We start from the raw sequence: 19,296 nt of genomic DNA, 5'->3' as shown, positions 1-19,296 counted from the left end.
GCAACACCTGCCCTGAAATCCTCGTGGAGTTTTGTCTTCTCTTTCAGTCCAGCCCAGACAACAAACTGTGTGCAGGGTTTGAGCCATTCCTCTAGTGAACAGCTCTTGGCCTAAGACTCAAAGGGTTTCCCTTCTCAAAGCACTCAGGTCATGCAGATCCAGAGATCCCAGAATCATTCAGGCTGGAAAAGACCTTCCAGGAAGGTCATGGAGTTCAACTTTCAGCCCAACTAAACCATGTCCCCAGAAGCCATGCCCACACATTTCTTGAACACCTCCAGGGATGGGGACTTCACCACCTCCCTGGGCAGCCTGTTCCAACCCCTGACTTGCATCCTGCTGTCCAACACAGAAGCAGCTCAGCATCCCTAGGTCCCATCCATTGCTTTTCTGGGCTTAGTGATGCATCTTGGAGCGACAGAGATAGCAAGTGGGGCAAGCAGAAGAAGATGAAGACACCAGTGAAAAAACAACCCACCAGGACTCAATGTATTTGTTGCTACTGGCCCCATAAAAAGTCTCTCTCAACATTATTATCATTGCCACATATATAACCCAGCAGATTAGCACCCAGAGATTTCTGCTCTTCTGATTTTCTCTGTTGTTCTTATTGCTCCACAACTAAATGTTCCACCAAGCCATTTCCTACAGAAATATTTATGCCCCCAAACGTTATTGGCCCCTCTGTCATGATCAGGCTTTTATGAGTGCTGTATGCAGAACTCTGAATTAAATACATAATTCCTGAGCTATCAGCTCTTGGCTTGGTGCTGTGTTTGTCTGTTTTATACAGCCAGGCACAGCACCTCGCAGAACAATGAATTCAGACAGCGAAGATATTTCTGGCCAGCGCTGGCTGTCTGGGTTAGTGATTACAGAGAGCTAATGAGGACCTGGAGGATGTAGGGTTTGAAGTCAAGCAAAGGCACTTAGCCATAAGAATCACAGAATAGTTTTGGTTGGAAAAGACCTTGAAGATCACCCAGCCCAACCATTCTCTACCTCTCCCATGCCTGGCACTAAGCCCAGGTTGCTGCCCGTGGGCAGGCACACCTCCCACTAGCCCAGGTTGCTCAAGGCTTCATCCAAGCTGGACTTGAACACCTCCAGGGAAGGAGCATCCACAGCTTCCCTGGACAACCTGTTCCAGTGTCTGACCATCCTCCCTGTAAAGAATTTCTTCCTAATCTCCAGTCTAGATCTGCACTCCTCGAGCTTCAATCCATTCCCTCTTCTGCTGTCACTACGAACCCTTGTAAAAAGTCCCTCCCTCAAGTGGCCTCAAACTGCACCAGGTTTAGGCTGGATACTAAAGAAATCTTTTCACCCAAAGGGTTGTGAACACTGGCACAGACTGCCCAGGGAGGGGGTTGAATCCTCATGCCTGGAGGTGTTTCAAAGAGGCAGAGCTGTGGCACTGAGGGCCGTGGTTCGGCACCGGACTTGGTAGAGTCAGAGAACGGTTGGACTGGATGATCTTCAAGGCCTTTTCCAACTAGAATGATTCCAGGAATCTATGAATTCACTGGCCCAGCCTTACCTGGTGTAAGGATTGGGAGCATTCAGACACATCAGACCCTCACAGCACATTTTCACAAGGGCATGGAGGGGACCCTGAGCAGCGTTTTGTGCAGGCATCCAGGGGGGAGCTTGCTCTGCCATCACCCATCAATCACCCCAGAATTTCAGCAGTGACACAGCACCCTCCAGGACAAAAAGCAAATAAACCAAACTAAAATCCTGCAGCCTCGTGCAGGAGGGCTCCAACTTGCCATTTCTTGTAGGTAATCAGATAGCTGTTAATTAATAAAGCTGTCAGGTGAATCGTCCTGCTCCGGTCATCATTATCCATTCTGTAACAGAATCCTGCTATCATCACTGCCATCCACCCCATAGCTTCCAGCTCAATTAACTTAATGCTATGCAAATGAGAGGCTCTCCTCATCATTAGCTTATAGCCCACAAATGTTAATAACATAATTGGGCCTTCAATAGGGTAATTAGACACGATTTCTTCCATTAGTCTTACAAGGCTAATTATTGTTGATAGGAGAGAGAGGATGAGTCCCAGTGCTGCATGCAAAGAGGGGCAGCTGCTTAAAGCAAATATAGACAAAACATCAACAAGGTAAACCAACAGTTTGAGAACCCTGGCAGGGGCAGGTAGGGATAGAGGGGAAGGAGGCAGCCTGGTGAGAATCTCAGGAACCAGTGGAGAAATTCTCTACAAGGCAGCAACTAAACCAAACTCTTCAGCCGGAATGTGGAGCTCTCCCCGCTCCTTGGCAGCAAGGCAAAGTGGTGCTCAGTGAATCAGAGGAAGCCACTCTCAAAGTCTTTGCAGAAAGGACAATTTGGAAGCTGTGTTGATTCAAACTTTGCAATGCAAACACGCAGCCAAAGCAGGACCTAGAAGAGGCTTGAAGAAATTAATCTGTTCCTAGTTCTCCTTGTCCTTGTGGCCAAGCTTTTCTCCTGCTATCATTGGGGTTTCTGTGCTTTATTGGATGTTTTTTTGTTCAGCTCCTTGCTGCATGAATGACAGAACTGTAATGCAAGGAAGTCTGTGCTAATCTCTGAGCAAAATGCATCTCAAGTTATTTATTGACAGGAAGTGAATAACCCCCCTGGATTCAGAATAATGGAGTGGCAGCAACATTTCCAAGCAAAGAAATGGCTCCTCAAGCTGAGATTATAAATGGAGCTAAGATCTTGCTCCTTTACCAGTCAAGCCTGGGGGTTCTCATCCATGGAGGATAGAAATGTACAAGCTGGAGTCAGAATTCTGAGAGGGAAGTACTCTTAAAAGGAGAAAATAAAACTCTACAAAGCTGGGGCAAATTCACTGAGCTCTGACAGCTCAGAGGTTACTGCAGGTGCTGCTGAGGAAAAATCTTTGTCCATCTGAAGAGCCTACAGCACTCAAAGGGTTGAGGATAGGATAGGATAGGATAGGATAGGATAGGATAGGATAGGATAGGATAGGATAGGATAGGATAGGATAGGATAGGATAGGATAGGATAGGATAGGATAGGATAGGATAGGATAGGACAGGACACTCCACAACCTCTTTATTTTCTTTCTGTTTCCTTCAACTTCAGGGCACATTTATGGCCAATACAAATCCTCTGATTTCACTGTGAGGAGGAACTCATCCTCAATACTGATAATCTGCAGCGTTTCACAGATTCATAGAGTGGTTTAGGTTGGGAGGGACCTTAAAGATCATCCAGCTCCAACCCCCCTGCTGTGGGCAGAGCCACCTCTCACTAGCACAATCTCCTGCTAACGTTTGGCTCCTGAATTCCAGTCATGGGGGACTTCAAAGCTACCATTCATCTGTAATGCAGTTCCTCTGAAAGCTCTGCCCCTGTGCTCTCAGGACCAGGCAGCAAAGGCAGGAACAGACTTCCATAAACTCAGCTTTAACCTGGTACAGATGTAAGGGTGACCTTTTGACACTTCCCTAGAACAACCAACTTTTGCTACCACCCTGCTGAAGGAAATGCTAAGAGATCCACACAGTGTGAGCTGACTGACAACACTGGGCAGCCCTCCTTCACCTGCTGTGCCCTCTCAGACACCATCTTCATCCACAGCTCCCACAGGTACCACACTCTCCATGATTTCATCTGCCTGTGTTCTCCTGCCCACTGCAAATTAAAATGCTGCCACATCCTTGTAGTTAAAGCTTTCCTCCCTCTCTAGTTCCAGGAAGATCTTGAAACCAGTATCTCCCTCAGCAAAAGCTCCTCAGTCCTACAAACCCAAACTTGCATGTCTGTGGCTCTCATTTGTGTGTGAACCACTGAGGGAATCAAGGATGGGGGAGTAGGGGAGAATTGAAAATGCCTGCTTTAGTCCTTGAATAGTCAGAATTGGCAAAGCACAGCACATTTTATCCTGCTGAGAGCAATCAGTGGTACATTCCAGGAGATGCACTGATGGGGCATGGCTGTGTGCAGCTCCATCTCCTCCTGCACAGCCCTCCTAGCAATACTGTGAGTTAAAGGTGACTCTGCACCAGACAGCCTCAGAAGAAGAGCTGCAGCATGGCCCCTCAGGTCCAAGGCCACAGCACTCAAACAGCACCAGGAATACTGCTGGATCTCAGCCCAGTGATGGAGAGCAAACTGGGAGAGCTGAGGGATTCCAGGTCTGTAAGCAAATTGAGCTCTCAGGGATGCTCTTTGGTCACCAAAAAGTGGTAAGAAAAATCTAAGCAAAGGGAGTACAGAGGAGAGAAGCACAGGTTAGGTGACTTGACTGCTATGTACAGGATAACACTCTGATTTCACTGAATCCCAGCTTGGTGAGGGTGGAAGGGACCTCTGGAGATCACCCAGTCCAACCCCACTGCTAAAGCAGGGCACCCACAGCAGCTTGCCCAGGATCACAATGACCAGGTGGGGTTGGAACCTCTTCTTCTCTGGAAGAAGACTCCAGAACCTCTCTGGGCAGCCTGCTCCAGGGCTCCAGCACCCTTAATGTAATTTTCCCTTAGGTTTCAGTGAATGATGGGGAAAGTTTAGGTAAGATGGAAAAGGTTTAAACACAAATACCTGAGAGCTTGCTGCTAGGTTCAGTAAAAATCTTCAGTTTCTTCTAGAAGCTGGAGACAATCTCAAATAATCATAACCCACAGTAAATAATTCTTGTCTGCAGGGATGCAAGCCAGCCCTTTGCCCTTGTGTGGCTGAGAGCACATGAGGGCACAGGGCTCCTTGTTTAGCCCCAGATCAGCCCTTCTTGGGTCCTGGTTCTTTCCAAAGTGTGGTCTGACTGAGCTGGCTGCTTCCAAGCTGCAGAATGCTCAGAGAGAAAGCTGAATCTGACATCATTCAAAGTCCTGCAACTCCTCAAGATCCAAACACAACCCAATGTCACCTACCCAAAGTCACCTTGTTCAAACTGCTGCTGCTACTCAGGCATCTAATTTTGGCAGCCAAAGGAGGAGCCAGGAGCTCTGCCTTGAAAGCGTGGGCACAACTTGGCTTAAGCCCAGTGCTCTCACAGTTTGACTGTAGCTGCTCCCATGTGGAGCAAGCAGAGGCATTGCTGGTTTGGTTTGCCTTGTCTAAAACTTGCTGCCATTGCCAAAGGCATGAAAAGTAGCCCAGACTCTTCTGCTTTCACAGGTATTTCTCTCTCTCTCTTTCTCTGTCTCTCCAGTTAGGCATTGAGTTCAGAAAGGCAACCTTGGTAATGGAGGCACCTTCTGAGAAAAGCATGGATTCCACAGAAGGGCAATCAGGACAGAAAGTCCTCAGGTTTCCTGGTGTCTCCTCATTTGTGAGAGAGAGCTACTGCAGGAAAATCTCCTTCCTTCCAGCAGCAAAAGGAATCAAAGCATTGTGCAGGTGGCTGAGGGGCCTTAAAAGAAAACTCAAATGACTGGCTTAAAAGCAGCAGCTTTTCTTCTTTCTCTTCCTGGAGATTTAGGAAGCTTGCTGAGATCAGAGATCTGTTTAATTGCTGCACCCAGGAGCTCACCAAAGAAGCTCCAGCCATCAAAAGGAGCTTGCATGAGGTAACTTCTAAAAATAATACCAGCCTCCCACAACTGAAGCCAAATATACCTGGAGCAGAAGCAGCAAATGTGTGACAGCAAATGCAGCATCCCACAGAAAGCCCATAGAAGGATTTAGAACCTGCCTTCGATGCTTTGCTCTTCCTGGCTCAAGATGCACTTTAACACCTTTCCCCAGGACAGAAAGGCTCAGATGGTACCAAGATAGGTCAGGCAGAAGGTGTGACAGAAGTGACATCATCTTTTTTCATGGTAATCATCCCATTTTCTAACTGTTGGATCATTTAACAGCAGATCACTTAGATGAGGGAAGAGAGAGCATAATCTCCTCAGGAAGAGAGGGAGAGCACAGATTCACAGTGTGCACTGGGATGGAAGGCACCCCTAGGGTCACCTTCTCTGAACCCCCTGCACTCAGCAGGGACACCTCCAACTAGAGCAGGCTGCCCAGGCACACATCAAGTCTGACCTTGAATGTCTCCAGAGATGGAGCCTCAACCACATCCCTGGGCAACCTGTTCCAGTATTTCACCACCCTCACTGTGCAGAACTTCCTCCTGATGGGCAACCTGAATCTGCCCTGCTCCAGTTTCAAGCCATTGCCCCTTGTCCTATCCCCACAGTCCCTTCTGAACAGCCCCTCCTCAGTCTTCCTGCAGGTCCCTTTTAGATATTGAATTGCAGTTCATAAGCATCCCACTGACCTCAAGAGGTTCTTGCCCCTCGAGCTCCCACTGTTGCCCTTTGGTTTCTAGCGAGAAGTCAGTTTGGCTTTGAACAAGGGAGGGAGGAGGAAGAGCCTGGCTGAGATGGCAGCACTGCTATGCAAAGTGCTAATAAAAAGCAAACCAATTAGAGTTAGTGAAGACAACAGTCAGTAAAGCAGCCACCATGTAATGGCTCTGCCAAGAGCAAGCTGCCTCCTAATCAGAAGAGACAAAACCATGAGGATGATTGAAGCAGAGAATTTGCCTGACTATTATTTTCCCGCCCCCTCCTTTCTGTATAAGTTCATCCAAATCCTGCCTCAGTCACTTGGACTTTCCCTACTGTTTCTCTCCCTCCCTGGAGCAGACAGATTTTATTGTACTGATTTAGCACCTTGATTACCTCATCATTATTTTTTCCTCCCCTACTTTGTTTGTTTCTATTTATCCCCTCAAAGTGAGGAGAAAAGAAGGTCGAGTGATAACCTCTCCACTTTGGTACCCATCAGGGTTTTATATGCCATTAATTAAAGCCACATCTCTTCTAACCCCACAGTGTCCCTCATTTACATGGGACCAAAGCCTTTTTTTAATGCCCCTGTAAGGTTTTTCCCCTATCAGAAGAACCACAGAATTGTCAGGGTTGGAAGGGACCTCAAGGCTCATCCAGTTCCAACCCCCCTGCCCATGGGCAGGGACACTTCCCACTAGCTCAGGTTGCTCAGGATTCAGTCACTATTATGTTTCCTATTTTGAGACCTAGCTTGCTCCTTGATGGGATTTTAATTAAGTCATTTACCTGGAATATCCAAAGATGTAGCTGGTACAGAAGGCAGCAAGGAAATAAGGAGATTGAAAAACAAAGAAAGAAGAACCACCCAAGGAAAAGCAGCCTTGGAAGAAGGATGAGAAAGAAAATCTGACTGCTGGAAGAATGAACCTGAGGAACACATATTCAGTGATAAGTATTCCAGCCCATGCCTGGTAAACTCTCAGATAATGGCAGCATGGGTAGGGTCACCGGGGTTCTATTAGCTCAATTAATGAGGAGTAAGATAAGGCTAACACCTAGCTCTTCAAATGGCTAAAAAATAGAGCTGATAGTAATGGAGTTATTAACCTCCGCCAGCCATCGAGTTTGGCTGCCGATTCCAACTCCATTTCCTAGTTCAGGCCTCCATTAATAGGCTGTTTATTATCCCTAATCCACACTGGGATCAGCTGCAGAAATAGGAAAGCCCCCTGTAAAGACCAGAGTTTAAAAATAAAGAAATAAAGCAAGCTTCCTTTTTTCCCTTCCTTTTTCCCCCTTCCTTTTTTCCTTTTTCCCCCTTCCTTTTTTCCCTTCCTTTTTCCCCCTTCCTTTTTTCCCTTCCTTTTTCCCCCTTCCTTTTTTCCCTTCCTTTTTCCCCCTTCCTTTTTTCCCTTCCTTTTTCCCCCTTCCTTTTTTCCCTTCCTTTTTCCCCCTTCCTTTTTTCCCTTCCTTTTTCCCCCTTCCTTTTTTCCCTTCCTTTTTCCCCCTTCCTTTTTTCCCTTCCTTTTTCCCCCTTCCTTTTTTCCCTTCCTTTTTCCCCCTTCCTTTTTTCCCTTCCTTTTTCCCCCTTCCTTTTTTCCCTTCCTTTTTCCCCTTCCTTTTTCCCCCCTTCCTTTTTTCCCTTCCTTTTTCCCCCTTCCTTTTTTCCTTTTTCCCCCTTCCTTTTTTCCCTTCCTTTTTCCCCCTTCCTTTTTTCCCTTCCTTTTTCCCCCTTCCTTTTTTCCCTTCCTTTTTCCCCCTTCCTTTTTTCCCTTCCTTTTTCCCCCTTCCTTTTTTCCCTTCCTTTTTCCCCCTTCCTTTTTTCCCTTCCTTTTTCCCCCCTTCCTTTTTTCCCTTCCTTTTTCCCCCCTTCCTTTTTTCCCTTCCTTTTTCCCCCCTCCTTTTCCCCCCTTCCTTTTTTCCCCCTCCTTTTCCCCCCTTCCTTTTTTCCCCCTCCTTTTCCCCCCTTCCTTTTTTCCCCCCTCCTTTTCCCCCCTTCCTTTTTTCCCCCTCCTTGTCCCCCCTTCCTTTTTTCCCCCTCCTTTTCCCCCCTTCCTTTTTTCCCCCTCCTTTTCCCCCCTTCCTTTTTTCCCATTCCTTTTTTCCCTTCTTCTTTTTCCCCCCTCCTTCTTCTCCCAGTCTGATTCCCCCCCCCGCCCTTTTCAACACCTTTCCTGCTTTAGAAATTAGGAGTTTGCATTATCCTCAACTGTTTGAATGCAGGTTCTTGGGAATGTGATGCCAAAAAAAGGAAGCTTTTAATAGGAGATGACAGAAATCAGGGATACAGCCACATGGTTATAAAGAGCAAATAAAACACTGCAGGGGGAAAAAAAAGCCAACTTGCTTTGGAGGAGCTCCTGCAGGTTATTTTCTCTACAGGAAAAGAGGGGAAAAAGAGAGCTAAAACCCAACTTTAATATTGAACAAATGGGTATTTGAAATCCAGATCTCAGGCCTCAAGTTCAGCCCTGCCCAGCTTTGTCTGCCCACTGTGATGTAATTAATCAATAGTGAAATGCAAACCCAGCGACCCTGGATTCAGATCAGATGGAGGAAAACAAAGGAAAAAGATGGAGCAGAGGAACCTGGAATCCCAGGACACCCTGAGCAGCAAAGCTCATGGGCACAGTGGGGAGGGGCTCACTTTATTGGCTTGAGGAGGACTTGACCACAAAAGCTGGCTGCAATTTTAACTGCAGGGATCTTGAGTTGAAGGGTCCTGAGGTTCCTCATTGAGTTTGGAGACCCCCAGTTGAGATTTGTGACCATCTGTGGGGCTTCAGGATATTTTCAATGAAAGACACACTGCAGGGTTACCACAGCCCACACACACCAGCCAGCCTTCCAAAAGCTGTCACAACAGCATCTCACAGAGGGTCAGAAATAAGCAGCAGTGGAGTTAAGACCAAAACAGAAATGATAATGCTGCCATAGAGACACAAATCTCAGCTCTAGTTGTGCCATCTCAGCAAAGAACCAGCTGGAATGACCAGGGAAGGCAGGGAACAGGGAGAGTGGAGGCTTGGAAGAGTGGAATGGCTTCTAGGAAAGGAAAGGATAAACAGACCTGGGATAAGGGTAGCTGAAGAGCCACAGCACAGATCACAGAATGGTAGGGGCTGGGAGAGACCTTGAAAGATCACCCAGCCCAACCCTGCTGCCAGAGCAGGATCACCTAGGGCAGGCCACACAGGAAGGCAAACAAGAGGCTGCTCAGGTCAGGAGTGTTAGGAGACAAACAGGGAATGCTTCTAATTGTTTCTCAGTAGTAGAAAGGAAACCTGGAAAGTATTTTCAAACAAACCCCAGTGAAACTCCTTTCCACACCATTTGGTGGAGGCCACAAGTACAGCATGGAAAAAGAGACACCAAAGTCAAGGCAAATAGGCTGTTAGACAGTTGTCCAGATGACCCCCCCTGGCTCAGGGAATCCTTAAACTGCTGATTGCCTTAAGCTGGCCCAAACCCAGCAGACAGCTGGTGATGAACCTGCTGAAGCTAATGACATGAGATAAAGAACAGATGACACTGTTGCTGCTGAATCTTATGGTGAGTTTGGGAGGGAGCAGGAGGACTTGGGCGGCTATTAAACAGAGTTTTTGGCCTATCAGATCTACCCATGGCTAGACAATACATTTCTTACTGTTGCTCAGGCATTACCAATGCCCAAAAAGAAGCTAAATCACCAAAAAACCAGTTTAACCACCAATTTACTGTCCCCCTTCCAGCCCAATGCCATCTGTGGGCGAGGAAGGGAACGCAGCCCTTTGCATCAGGAGTCGTGAGCGTCGGATGCCAACTGGAGGTTGGATTCCCGCTCCCCGTAGGCACTAAGTGGTTAAGGCTGCTCTTTAACCACAGAGCTGGGAGCCCACTAATGGATTCAGCTTCTGATTTGCCCTAAAGGCTGCCACAGTTCAATACGATTAGGATCCTGTCCACTTAAGCAGGAGCTGCTTCAGAGGGAGGAACGCAGCCGGCAGTGAGCACAGAGAGCAGGGCTTTGGTAGCCAGGCTCTGCCTGACACAGGCAGGATGTCTTGTGGCAGGCTGGAAGCAAAACTTCCCTCTCTGCCACTTGGAATTTAGAGGAAACCCTAAGCAGGACCTTTTCACTTAGTTATTAATTTATTTTCCTGCAGTGGGAAAAGAATTCTTCTCCTTTTTGTTCCATAGCAGTTCTTGGGGGTTGCTGTGTGGGAAAAGGAATAATGAAGAGAGGAAAGGGAAGGAGGGAGGGAGGGAAGGGAAGGAGGGAGGGAGGGAAGGGAAGGAGGGAGGGAGGGAAGGGAAGGAGGGAGGGAGGAAAGGGAAGGAGGGAGGGAGGAAAGGGAAGGAGGGAGGGAGGGAGGAAAGGGAAGGAGGGAGGGAGGGAGGAAAGGGAAGGAGGGAGGGAGGAAAGGGAAGGAGGGAGGGAGGAAAGGGAGGGAGGGAGGGAAGGAGGAAAGGGAGGGAGGGAGGAAAGGGAGGGAGGGAGGAAAGGGGAGGGAGGGAGGAAAGGGAGGGAGGGAGGAAAGGGAGGGAGGAAAGGGAGGGAGGAAAGGGAGGGAGGAAAGGGAGGGAGGAAAGGGAGGGAGGAAAGGGAGGGAGGAAAGGGAGGGAGGGAGGGAGGAAAGGGAGGGAGGAAAGGGAGGAAAGGGAGGGAGGAAAGGGAGGGAGGGAGGGAGGAAAGGGAGGGAGGGAGGGAGGAAAGGGAGGGAGGGAGGGAGGGAGGGAGGGAGGGAGGAAAGGGAGGAAAGGGAGGGAGGGAGGAAAGGGAGGAAAGGGAGGGAGGGAGGAAAGGGGAGGGAGGGAGGGAGGAAAGGGAGGGAGGGAGGGAGGAAAGGGAGGGAGGGAGGGAGGAAAGGGAGGGAGGGAGGGAGGGAGGAAAGGGAGGGAGGGAGGGAGGGAGGAAAGGGAGGGAGGGAGGAAAGGGAGGAAGAGAGGGAGGGAGAAAAGGGAGGAAGGGAGGGAGGGAGAAAAGGGAGGAAGGGAGGGAGGAAAGGGAGGAAGGGAGGGAGGAAAGGGAGGGGAGGTCTTACTTTCTCTCAGTGGAGAATGAATTCTTTGCTGCTTGTTCCAGGCCAGCTCGCTGCCTGGTGCTGTGTGAGGGTTTGGGTTTGGCTTCTGCTTTGTTTTTATGATTACATTTTAAGAAACTTTATAGCCCATTTTGTTTGTTTGCAAATAACTTGATTTGCCTTCTTTTCTCCCATCAATCACCAGGTTTGGTGTGGGTTTCCTTTTTTTTTTTGCCCCCCTTTCCATAAGATGGAGGAGTCAGGAGACTGATCCTGCTCAGTGCTGTGGAATTTAGTATTCTGTGGGCTAGCTTTATGAGGTGGGAGTCAGATAAAACACAGGCTTTGAACACTAACCATTTATTAGCTCTAAGGAACAGATTTGTGACTTGACAAGCAGACAATAACTCTGTGCTCTGATCAGCCAAAGAGGTCTACTTTGGGTTCAAACCAGGGAGCAGCAGGCTCCTTCACAAATAATTTTGGCTCCTGATGTGACTGGAGTTCAATAATAAACTTGATATATATGTAAATTCATTTTAATCTAATTTCATCAACTGAGCCCTCCCTAAAAATGAGACTTTGCAGGTTGTGCTCTGCCTGATTTATAGGTTCCTCCATCCTATTCCCAGACTGATTTCAAGGCTATAATTCTATCAGCTTTTCCTCCTGATGTCAGAAATACCACCTCTGCAGATAGTGTTTTATAACCAGCATCACACCTGAAGCTGAATTACTGCCCTGCTATCCTGTGCTGCAATGTGTCCTGTTGTTTATAGTCACCCTCTCCCCCCTTCTGTGCCTCCTACTTTGGTTTCAGGGAAACCAGCAGCTCCAAAAAAAAAAATCCATCAGGTAGCATGAAGTCTATTTTTGTCCCTTCCCTCCAACCCCTGGACAGAACAGGAGGGGCCAGATTCTTGACTGGGCTGTGACTGTGCAGAGCTCCCTAAAGAAAACAAAGCCTGAGCAAGTGGCTCAGCAGCAGATTTGCACACAGCCCATTTCACAAGGAGTTCTCCTTCCTCCCTTGCTGAGGCCTCCATCCTGCAAGGGAGCTGATGGCACACCCTTGAGCATTCATTCAGCTCAGGCACTCAGACACAGGTTTTGGGACCTACCTTCTAACTGCACATGAAGAATAATCCATGGGAAATGTTATTTAACTCAATCCAATCTTTCCCCCCCCTTTTTTTCCCCTGTTTAAGATGTATTTGGTCTCACTTTGACTAAGTAAAGCTGTGCTGTTTTCAAAGGCTCCCAGTTTTAGACCTTGATGGCCCAACTGTTAGCTCCCTCCCTTTTCACTCTGTTCTCTCTCCAACTCAGCCTTACCCTTTGACATCTTTCCACTACATCCTGTTGGGGGAGTGGATGGAGGGCAGCCCCAAAGAAGACAAAAGAAGAGTGACTTTGCCAACTTCAGCCCTTATGTGGGCAATACACCTTTCACAGTATCAGCATCACTATGGCTGGAAGGGACCTCAAAGATCATCGAGTCCAACCTTTCCCACCTTTCCCACTAGTAGTTATTAAGAGAAGCAGCAGCTTCCTGGGAGCACGAAGCCTACAAATCCCCAGTGCATGCCCTTGGCATGGGCACTGTGTCACCCAGTGGTATGGCCTGACCCAGGAAGCCTCAGAGAAGCATGGTGAAGCCTCTCAGCTTTGGTGCATACAGCAGCACCCCAAATCCTCACCACCCTTGGACCAGCTGGAAGGAGCAACTCCATTTTATTTGCCTGGCAGCCCCAAGAGTTGTCTTTTGATGCTCATTTCACTTCTATTACGTTTGGAAGCACTTCATTAGAGCTCACATTAAAATATCATTCTCAGGTTGGTTTTAATTATGCCACAAACCCCCCAAAGTCTCATAATGAGCTCCTTGCAGTACTAACACAGCTCCAGGATATTAGGGCAACGCTGAAGAAAGAAGATGCAGGTCCCAGCCCACCACCACCACCTCCTCCTGCTGCTGCCAGTACAAATACACCTCCTGATAGAATCCAAACTCAAATCCACTTCTCAGGGTTTGCCTTCAGAGGCAACTCAAACAAATAAGCAGAAGAACAAACCTCTCCTCTCCCCCACAGTTTGGCCATCTGGAGGATTTGTAAGGCCAACTCTCTATTTCCTACTCTCCATGGAGCAAGACCCCTTTGCTAGCTGAGGAAGGGGTAAAGAAATGGGATGCAAGAGCCTCTCCCCTCACACCATTGAGCTGCACCTCTCCATCCACACACTCCTGGTTTGTTTGCACCTCTCTCATGTGGTGGGTGCCAAGTTTCCTCACTTACCTGTTTGGATTCAGATGTGCTTTTTGCAGCTCCTCTGCCTGCTCTATGTCTCTTGGGAAGCCAGAGAGCACCCAGCCACTGGTCATGCAGTCTAGGGAGTTCAGGCGTTGTGCCAGCATCTTCAGAACCAGCTTGTCTGGGACTGCAAAGGAGTCAGAGGATGACATTTAGCCTGCACACTGCCTCTGCACTTGAGGACGATGCACACTTCCTCTGCTGCTGCTGCTGCTCAGCCTGCTGCAGGGACTGAAACACAAAGAGTTCTGCCCCTTTGTGACTGATGGATTTTGGAGAGAGGAGTTACTCCTGACTTTTGGGTGTTTGCTGTCTTGTCCTGGACCACTCTCCTCCACCCCCCACCCCGACTCCTGAGGAGCTGTAGGACCAAAACAAAGCCATTTGGTGAACCCCCTGACGCCTACCTCCTTTTTGCCATGGACTTTCTGTCCCTCAGCCACGCTGGGCTGATGTCACACTGAAGCCTGTGACTCAATCTTATCAAAATGCAAAAATAATGACCTGGTTTGTGTCAAAGGAATCCTAAACCAGGGAAGCAATTGCTGCAGCTTGCCGTGTTTCAACCTTGCAGGTGCTAATGGCTCTGCCACAGCAGGGCTGGAGGAGGTCTCTCTCCCAGTTTTGCCCAAAGGCTTGAAGCTTTTATAACTGAAAATGAATTTCCAAAGTGCATTTCAACTGCTGCAATTACTGCATTGACAACTCCCTAATTCTGCAGATGAAAGGTCTCTTTCCTCTGTTATTATTTGTCTTTAGGGCAGAGAGAGCGCAGCAGCCAGGTGCTGGCTGGGGTTTACAATTACTGTGCAGCTCCTCAAATTCTATTTCAGGGGACAGAGGGGCGAGGAGGTGAATCCTCCATGCTTGAGGAGAGGCTGAGGGAGCTGGGGTTGCTTACCATGGAGAAGAGGAGGCTCAGAGGAGACCTTCTTGCTGCCTACAACTACCTGAAGGGAGGTTGTAGCTAAGTGGGGGGTTGGTCTCTTCTCCCAGGCAAGCAGCACCAGAACAAGAGGACACAGTCTCAAGCTGTGCCAGGGGAGGTTCAGGCTGGATGCTAGGAAGAAATTCTTCACAGAAAGAGAAACTGACCACTGGAATGTGCTGCCCAGGGAGATGGTGGAGTTATCATCACTGGAAGAAGAGACTGGATGAGGCACTCAGTGAATTAACCAGGTTGGAAAAGACCTCAGAGATCACCAAGTCCAACCTATCACCCAACACCTCCTGACAACTAAACCATGGCTCCAAGTCCTACATCCAATCCCTTTCTGAACACCTCCAGGGGTGGGGACTCCACCACCTCCCTGGGCAGCACATCCCAATGGCCAATTCCTGGGAAGAACTTTCTCCTCACCTCCAGCCTAAACTTCCCCTGGCACAGCTTGAGACTTTGTCCTCTTGTTCTGGTGCTGCTTGCCTGGGAGAAGAGACCAACCCCCATCTGGCTACAACCTCCTTTCAGGCAGTTGTAGACAGCAATAAGGTCTCCTCTGAGCCTTCTCTGTCCCCAGGCTAAGCAACCCCAGCTCCCTCAGCCTCTCCCCAGCCTCCTTGCTCTTCTCTGGGCACGTCCAAGTGGGCAGAGGTCCCTTCCAACCCCTAACATCCTGTGAACCCTTTTCAGGAGGCAGCGAGCAGCCCCTCTCCGTATCTGCACAACTTGGCCGGTGCACCGCTGCCCTCTGCTGGGAAGAAGCGATGGCAAAAGGCGCTCCCCGCGCCCCCGCGCTGGCTGGCTGCCGTTCCCACACCCGCCCTGCCACCCATCTGCATATGAAAACACAACAAGTGCTCGGAGCAGGGCGGCTGTGTCACATTCCTAACAAAGCAATTCACTTCAGGATGAGCTGACAGCGACCTGCCTGGCTTGCTTTGGGCTCTTTTTTTTCCAGTGGAGTATATTATTAGCAGTGCACATTTACACCCTGGGTACAAGCAGGCTGGGAAACTGCAAGCAGCAAATCCTTTTGCTCCCTGCAATCTCCTCTTTTCCTAGAGACCTGCACCTCTTGGCATGGAAATTCATGACTGCTCCTTTAAGTAACCTTTCAATGTATTGAGTTCACAGAACTGCACTCAGGATCCAGTGCACCGAATGAAAACGGGAGGAAAAGGGAGGGGGAAACCACAGGGAATTAATTAGAAACAGATTAATTTGGGGATATCCACTTCACATTATAGGAGGGGGGGAATAAAAAACAACCCTAAGCCACACACAGAAAGAGAAAAAAAAAAACCAGAAGAAAAGGAGAGGAATATTCTCCATCTGCTAAAAGACTTGGGGGAGGGGGCAGGGGGAGGGGGAAAGGAATGGAATAAAGCCAGGGAGCTGCCAGGGAGCAGAATGACAATGCAAACCCAGGCACTCTGGTAAAAGTGCTCCACACTGGTGCAGCACCAGCAGCAGCAGCAGGCAGAAAATGTCATCAGACAGATGAGGCTTCTCCACCTCAAACCTGAGCTGCAGCACTCAGGCAGAGAGGGGATAACAGCAGAAATCCAGGGCTCTCTCCAGGGCTCTCTTTTTCTGCCCCCCACACCACCCTCTAGGTTACAAGCAATAACACAAACCACCCCAAGATATCCTAGCAGGGAAAAGGGAGGGGAAAATAGAACCAAAAAATCCCCTCTCCTCTGTGCTCAGAAGGTTTCCCATACAAACCCAAGTGGAATTTTCCTCTGTTCCTGAATTTCTGGCTGCAGGCATGAAACTTTCTGTCTCAAGGCACTCTCACAGCTCCCACTGGAACCAGGAGCATGGATCTACAAAGATGCCAAATTCCAGCACTGGGGGGAGGGGTGGGGAGGAAACTTGTCCCCTAATGCTTAAAACAGTTTTGCAAAGGATTGGGATAAAAAAGCCTACAAAGCCAGGAGTAAAACTGTGCTGAAGCAGGATGCTGCCATCCCTGTGGGGGTGAGCAGGGAGCCAGGGCAGAGGCTGAAAGCCCTGGGAATGGGATGGAGGAAACAAATGTGGACACCGTGCTGCTGAGCTTCCAGCACAGCAGAGGAGATTCTCCAGTTCCAGGGGCCCAAACTGCTGCCACTCTGCACAGGAGGAGGAGAAACAGTGCAGCCTAGGAGAAAAATCAACAAGCAGCATCTCCTTGATCCCCTCACTCCCCACAAGCCTTCTGTGAACCCTGCTGACTGAAATCCACCACTTTGGTCACTATTGCTGAACAGAACTGAAGCCATCACAAGAGAGAACAACAACTGAATCGAGATGCAGTGACAGCTCATTAGCAATGTCTCTAATGGCCTGGCTCTGGGAATGCATTTATTTGCAGGTTAATAATGTTAGAGGCTTGAGAAAGGTGCTCAGCTCTTGCACCTGGGTGCAGCTTTGGGGCTCAGGATATATTAGTGCCTGGTTCTGCTCTTCTGAGAGAAAAGACTGAAGATTAGCAAGAAGTTCTTGATAGTGAGGGTGGGGAGACACTGGGACAGGTTGCCCAGGGAAGTTGTGGCTGCCTTCTCCCTGGAGGTGTTCAAGGCCAGGCTGGATGAGGCTTTGAACAACCTGGGCTGGTGGGAAGTGTCCCTACCCATGGTGTGGGGATTGGAACTGGATGATCTTTAAGGTCTCTTCCAACCCAAACCAGTCTGGGATTCTATGAAATCCCAGCTTGGAAAGCTGCTTTCTCTCAGTGTGGCTAAACATCAGCACCTAAGCAGCACCAAAGAAAAGTCAAGAATCCAAAGCAGGCAGCAAGGGAAAAATCTTTGGAGAGCTCCAGGGTGTCCCTGCAGAGGCTCTGCTGGAGGATTGGGTCTGGGGTATTCACAGAAGGATGGAATGGTGGAGGTTGGAAGGGACCCCTGGAGATCACCTAGTCCAAGCCCCCTGCTGACACAGGCACACCTGGATCAGGCTGCAAAGATCCACTGAGGGTGCTGAAGGACCAGGTGCCTTCCAACCCAACCCATTCTATGCATCTATGGTCCTGTGTCAGGTCTGGGGTGTTCTGAGCAACCCTGGGGCTGTGTGGTGACCCTGACACCTTCCCAGCTTCACCAGTGACTGACTGGAAGGTATCAGCAGCACCCTTCAGACAGTGTGTACGCTCCTGTGCATCGCTGAATAATAGAGATGCTTACACAGTTCCTGTGCCTCCCTCTAAAGCCTGACGGTGAGAAATAAAACATAAACAAGTCAGACAGCAAGCTCTGCTCTCCTCTTGATTAGCAAACACACCTATCACTTCCACACAATGGGGGAACAGAGCTGGGTGGCTGTTCAGTGGCATTACAAAGTACATCAGCTGCCCTTGAACAGGAACAGGCACGCTTAAAACAGCTGCATTAAAACTGTAAAACATCTTCCACGGGCCAGAGGTAAGGGAAAATGTAAAGAAGAAAGGAGTCAGCATCATTCTTCTTTTGCTGTGGTTCAGGCAGAGTAGGTAATGAAGGACTCTGCAGCACAGGATTCCTTTTCACTCATGTGGAACTGTCTCTTGAATGCAAAGCAAATTAATAACCTGTAATTGGAGGGGCACACAGTTGGTAAGTAACCAGCCAGAGGTCTCCTGGCCTTAAGCACATGACCCAGTGGGGTCTAGGGCAAAGGGAAAGGCAGAGCTTCTCTGATGAGACACTCAATCTACATGTTTTAAGTAGATCATGAAGCACAAGAGCTCTGAATAATCAATTCCTTTTCAACATCAGCTTGTGTGAGTTTCCAAGTCTGGAGGTTGGGGAAAGGAAGCTCTGGAGAGGTTTTACTTTATCATTAGGGGAGTCCAAGGGTAAGATTCCTGTAGGAATTACAGTGTGCTACAGAGAGATATCCAGCTTAGGTGAGGTGGAAGCACAACTCTATCAAGGCCAGAAACAAAGGTGCAGGAGGAAGATTCACCCCTCAGAGGTAATGCTGCAGAGCTGCTGAGCTCCAGCAATGCCCTGTGCTGAGACCACCGCAGGTAGCTGGGGACCAAAGTCACTGTGAGCCTCAGCAATGGCAGCCGTGGCAGAATGAGGCCAGAGCCAGCCCCATGCAGAAGCGTGGCTCATTCATGCATGCAGTCTTGCCTAACATCCATACCACACAGCACAGCTCCCAGCCTGTCTCCACCATGTTCACAGTCTAGACTACACAGCTGAATTAGCAGCTGTGGACCTAGGGAGTGATCTAATCAATTCAAGGGTATGATCAGGCAGGGAACAGAGGCTTAAAGTGCTTGCTGCTCCTGCTGGAACTGCTGCCTGGACACCTAGAGGTTTTCTATCTCCAGGCCTGTCAATCAGCACCTTCCAGCAGACCATTTAAAAGATAAATTTGCTTCCCAGAGCTTCAAAGGTTTCTCACAACTCTAAGGTGCTCCTCATGAAAAGAACTTCCTCATGAAACTCACAGGAGTGTGGCCCATTAGCTCTCACCCAAGCCATAGATCTGCAGGACTAATGGAAATCCCTATCAGGCAATCAGTTGACAAAATCCTACCATCTGCTCAGGACAAAAGTAGCAGCACATTAAAGGCAGAGGCTGAAAGGCAAAAATCACTACTTGAGAGATTACAGAGCACTGCTCTCCAATAGCTTCAATGCTGTCAGCGTTCCGAGGGGGACAATTATCATATTGAAATCAATTCCTGCTCCACAGACTCCCCTTTTAAAGCAGACTTTTGAAGGGTATTGACTCACTTCCCCAAACTGTAAAACCTCCACTCCAGGCACGGCACAACTGCAGCAGCAGGCAGGGATTGTCAGCTTTGTGCC

At 48.9% G+C, this 19,296-nt stretch overlaps 1 protein-coding gene across 7 annotated transcripts in view; it reads right to left on the bottom strand.

The window, feature by feature from the left end:
• Nucleotides 1-19,296, bottom strand: part of AK8 (adenylate kinase 8) — an 83,280-nt gene that overhangs the window by 16,754 nt on the left and 47,230 nt on the right. For 6 of the 7 annotated variants that reach the window (XM_068155615.1, XM_068155616.1, XM_068155617.1 and 3 more), the window contains exon 11: nucleotides 13,552-13,693. The exons of the other annotated variant lie outside the window; for it this stretch is intronic. In XM_068155615.1, coding sequence (XP_068011716.1) covers nucleotides 13,552-13,693 — 142 coding nt within the window. The remainder of the gene's footprint in view (nucleotides 1-13,551; nucleotides 13,694-19,296) is intronic. 7 annotated transcript variants of the gene reach the window in all.

This window comes from Melanerpes formicivorus, unplaced genomic scaffold (genome assembly GCF_026170545.1).
Source record: "Melanerpes formicivorus ecotype bairdi unplaced genomic scaffold, bMelFor1.0.p_v2 SCAF_33, whole genome shotgun sequence".
Taxonomy (NCBI): Eukaryota; Metazoa; Chordata; class Aves; order Piciformes; family Picidae; genus Melanerpes; species Melanerpes formicivorus.
Note: the sequence above shows the minus strand (reverse complement) of the source record. Positions and strands in the feature narration are given on the sequence as shown.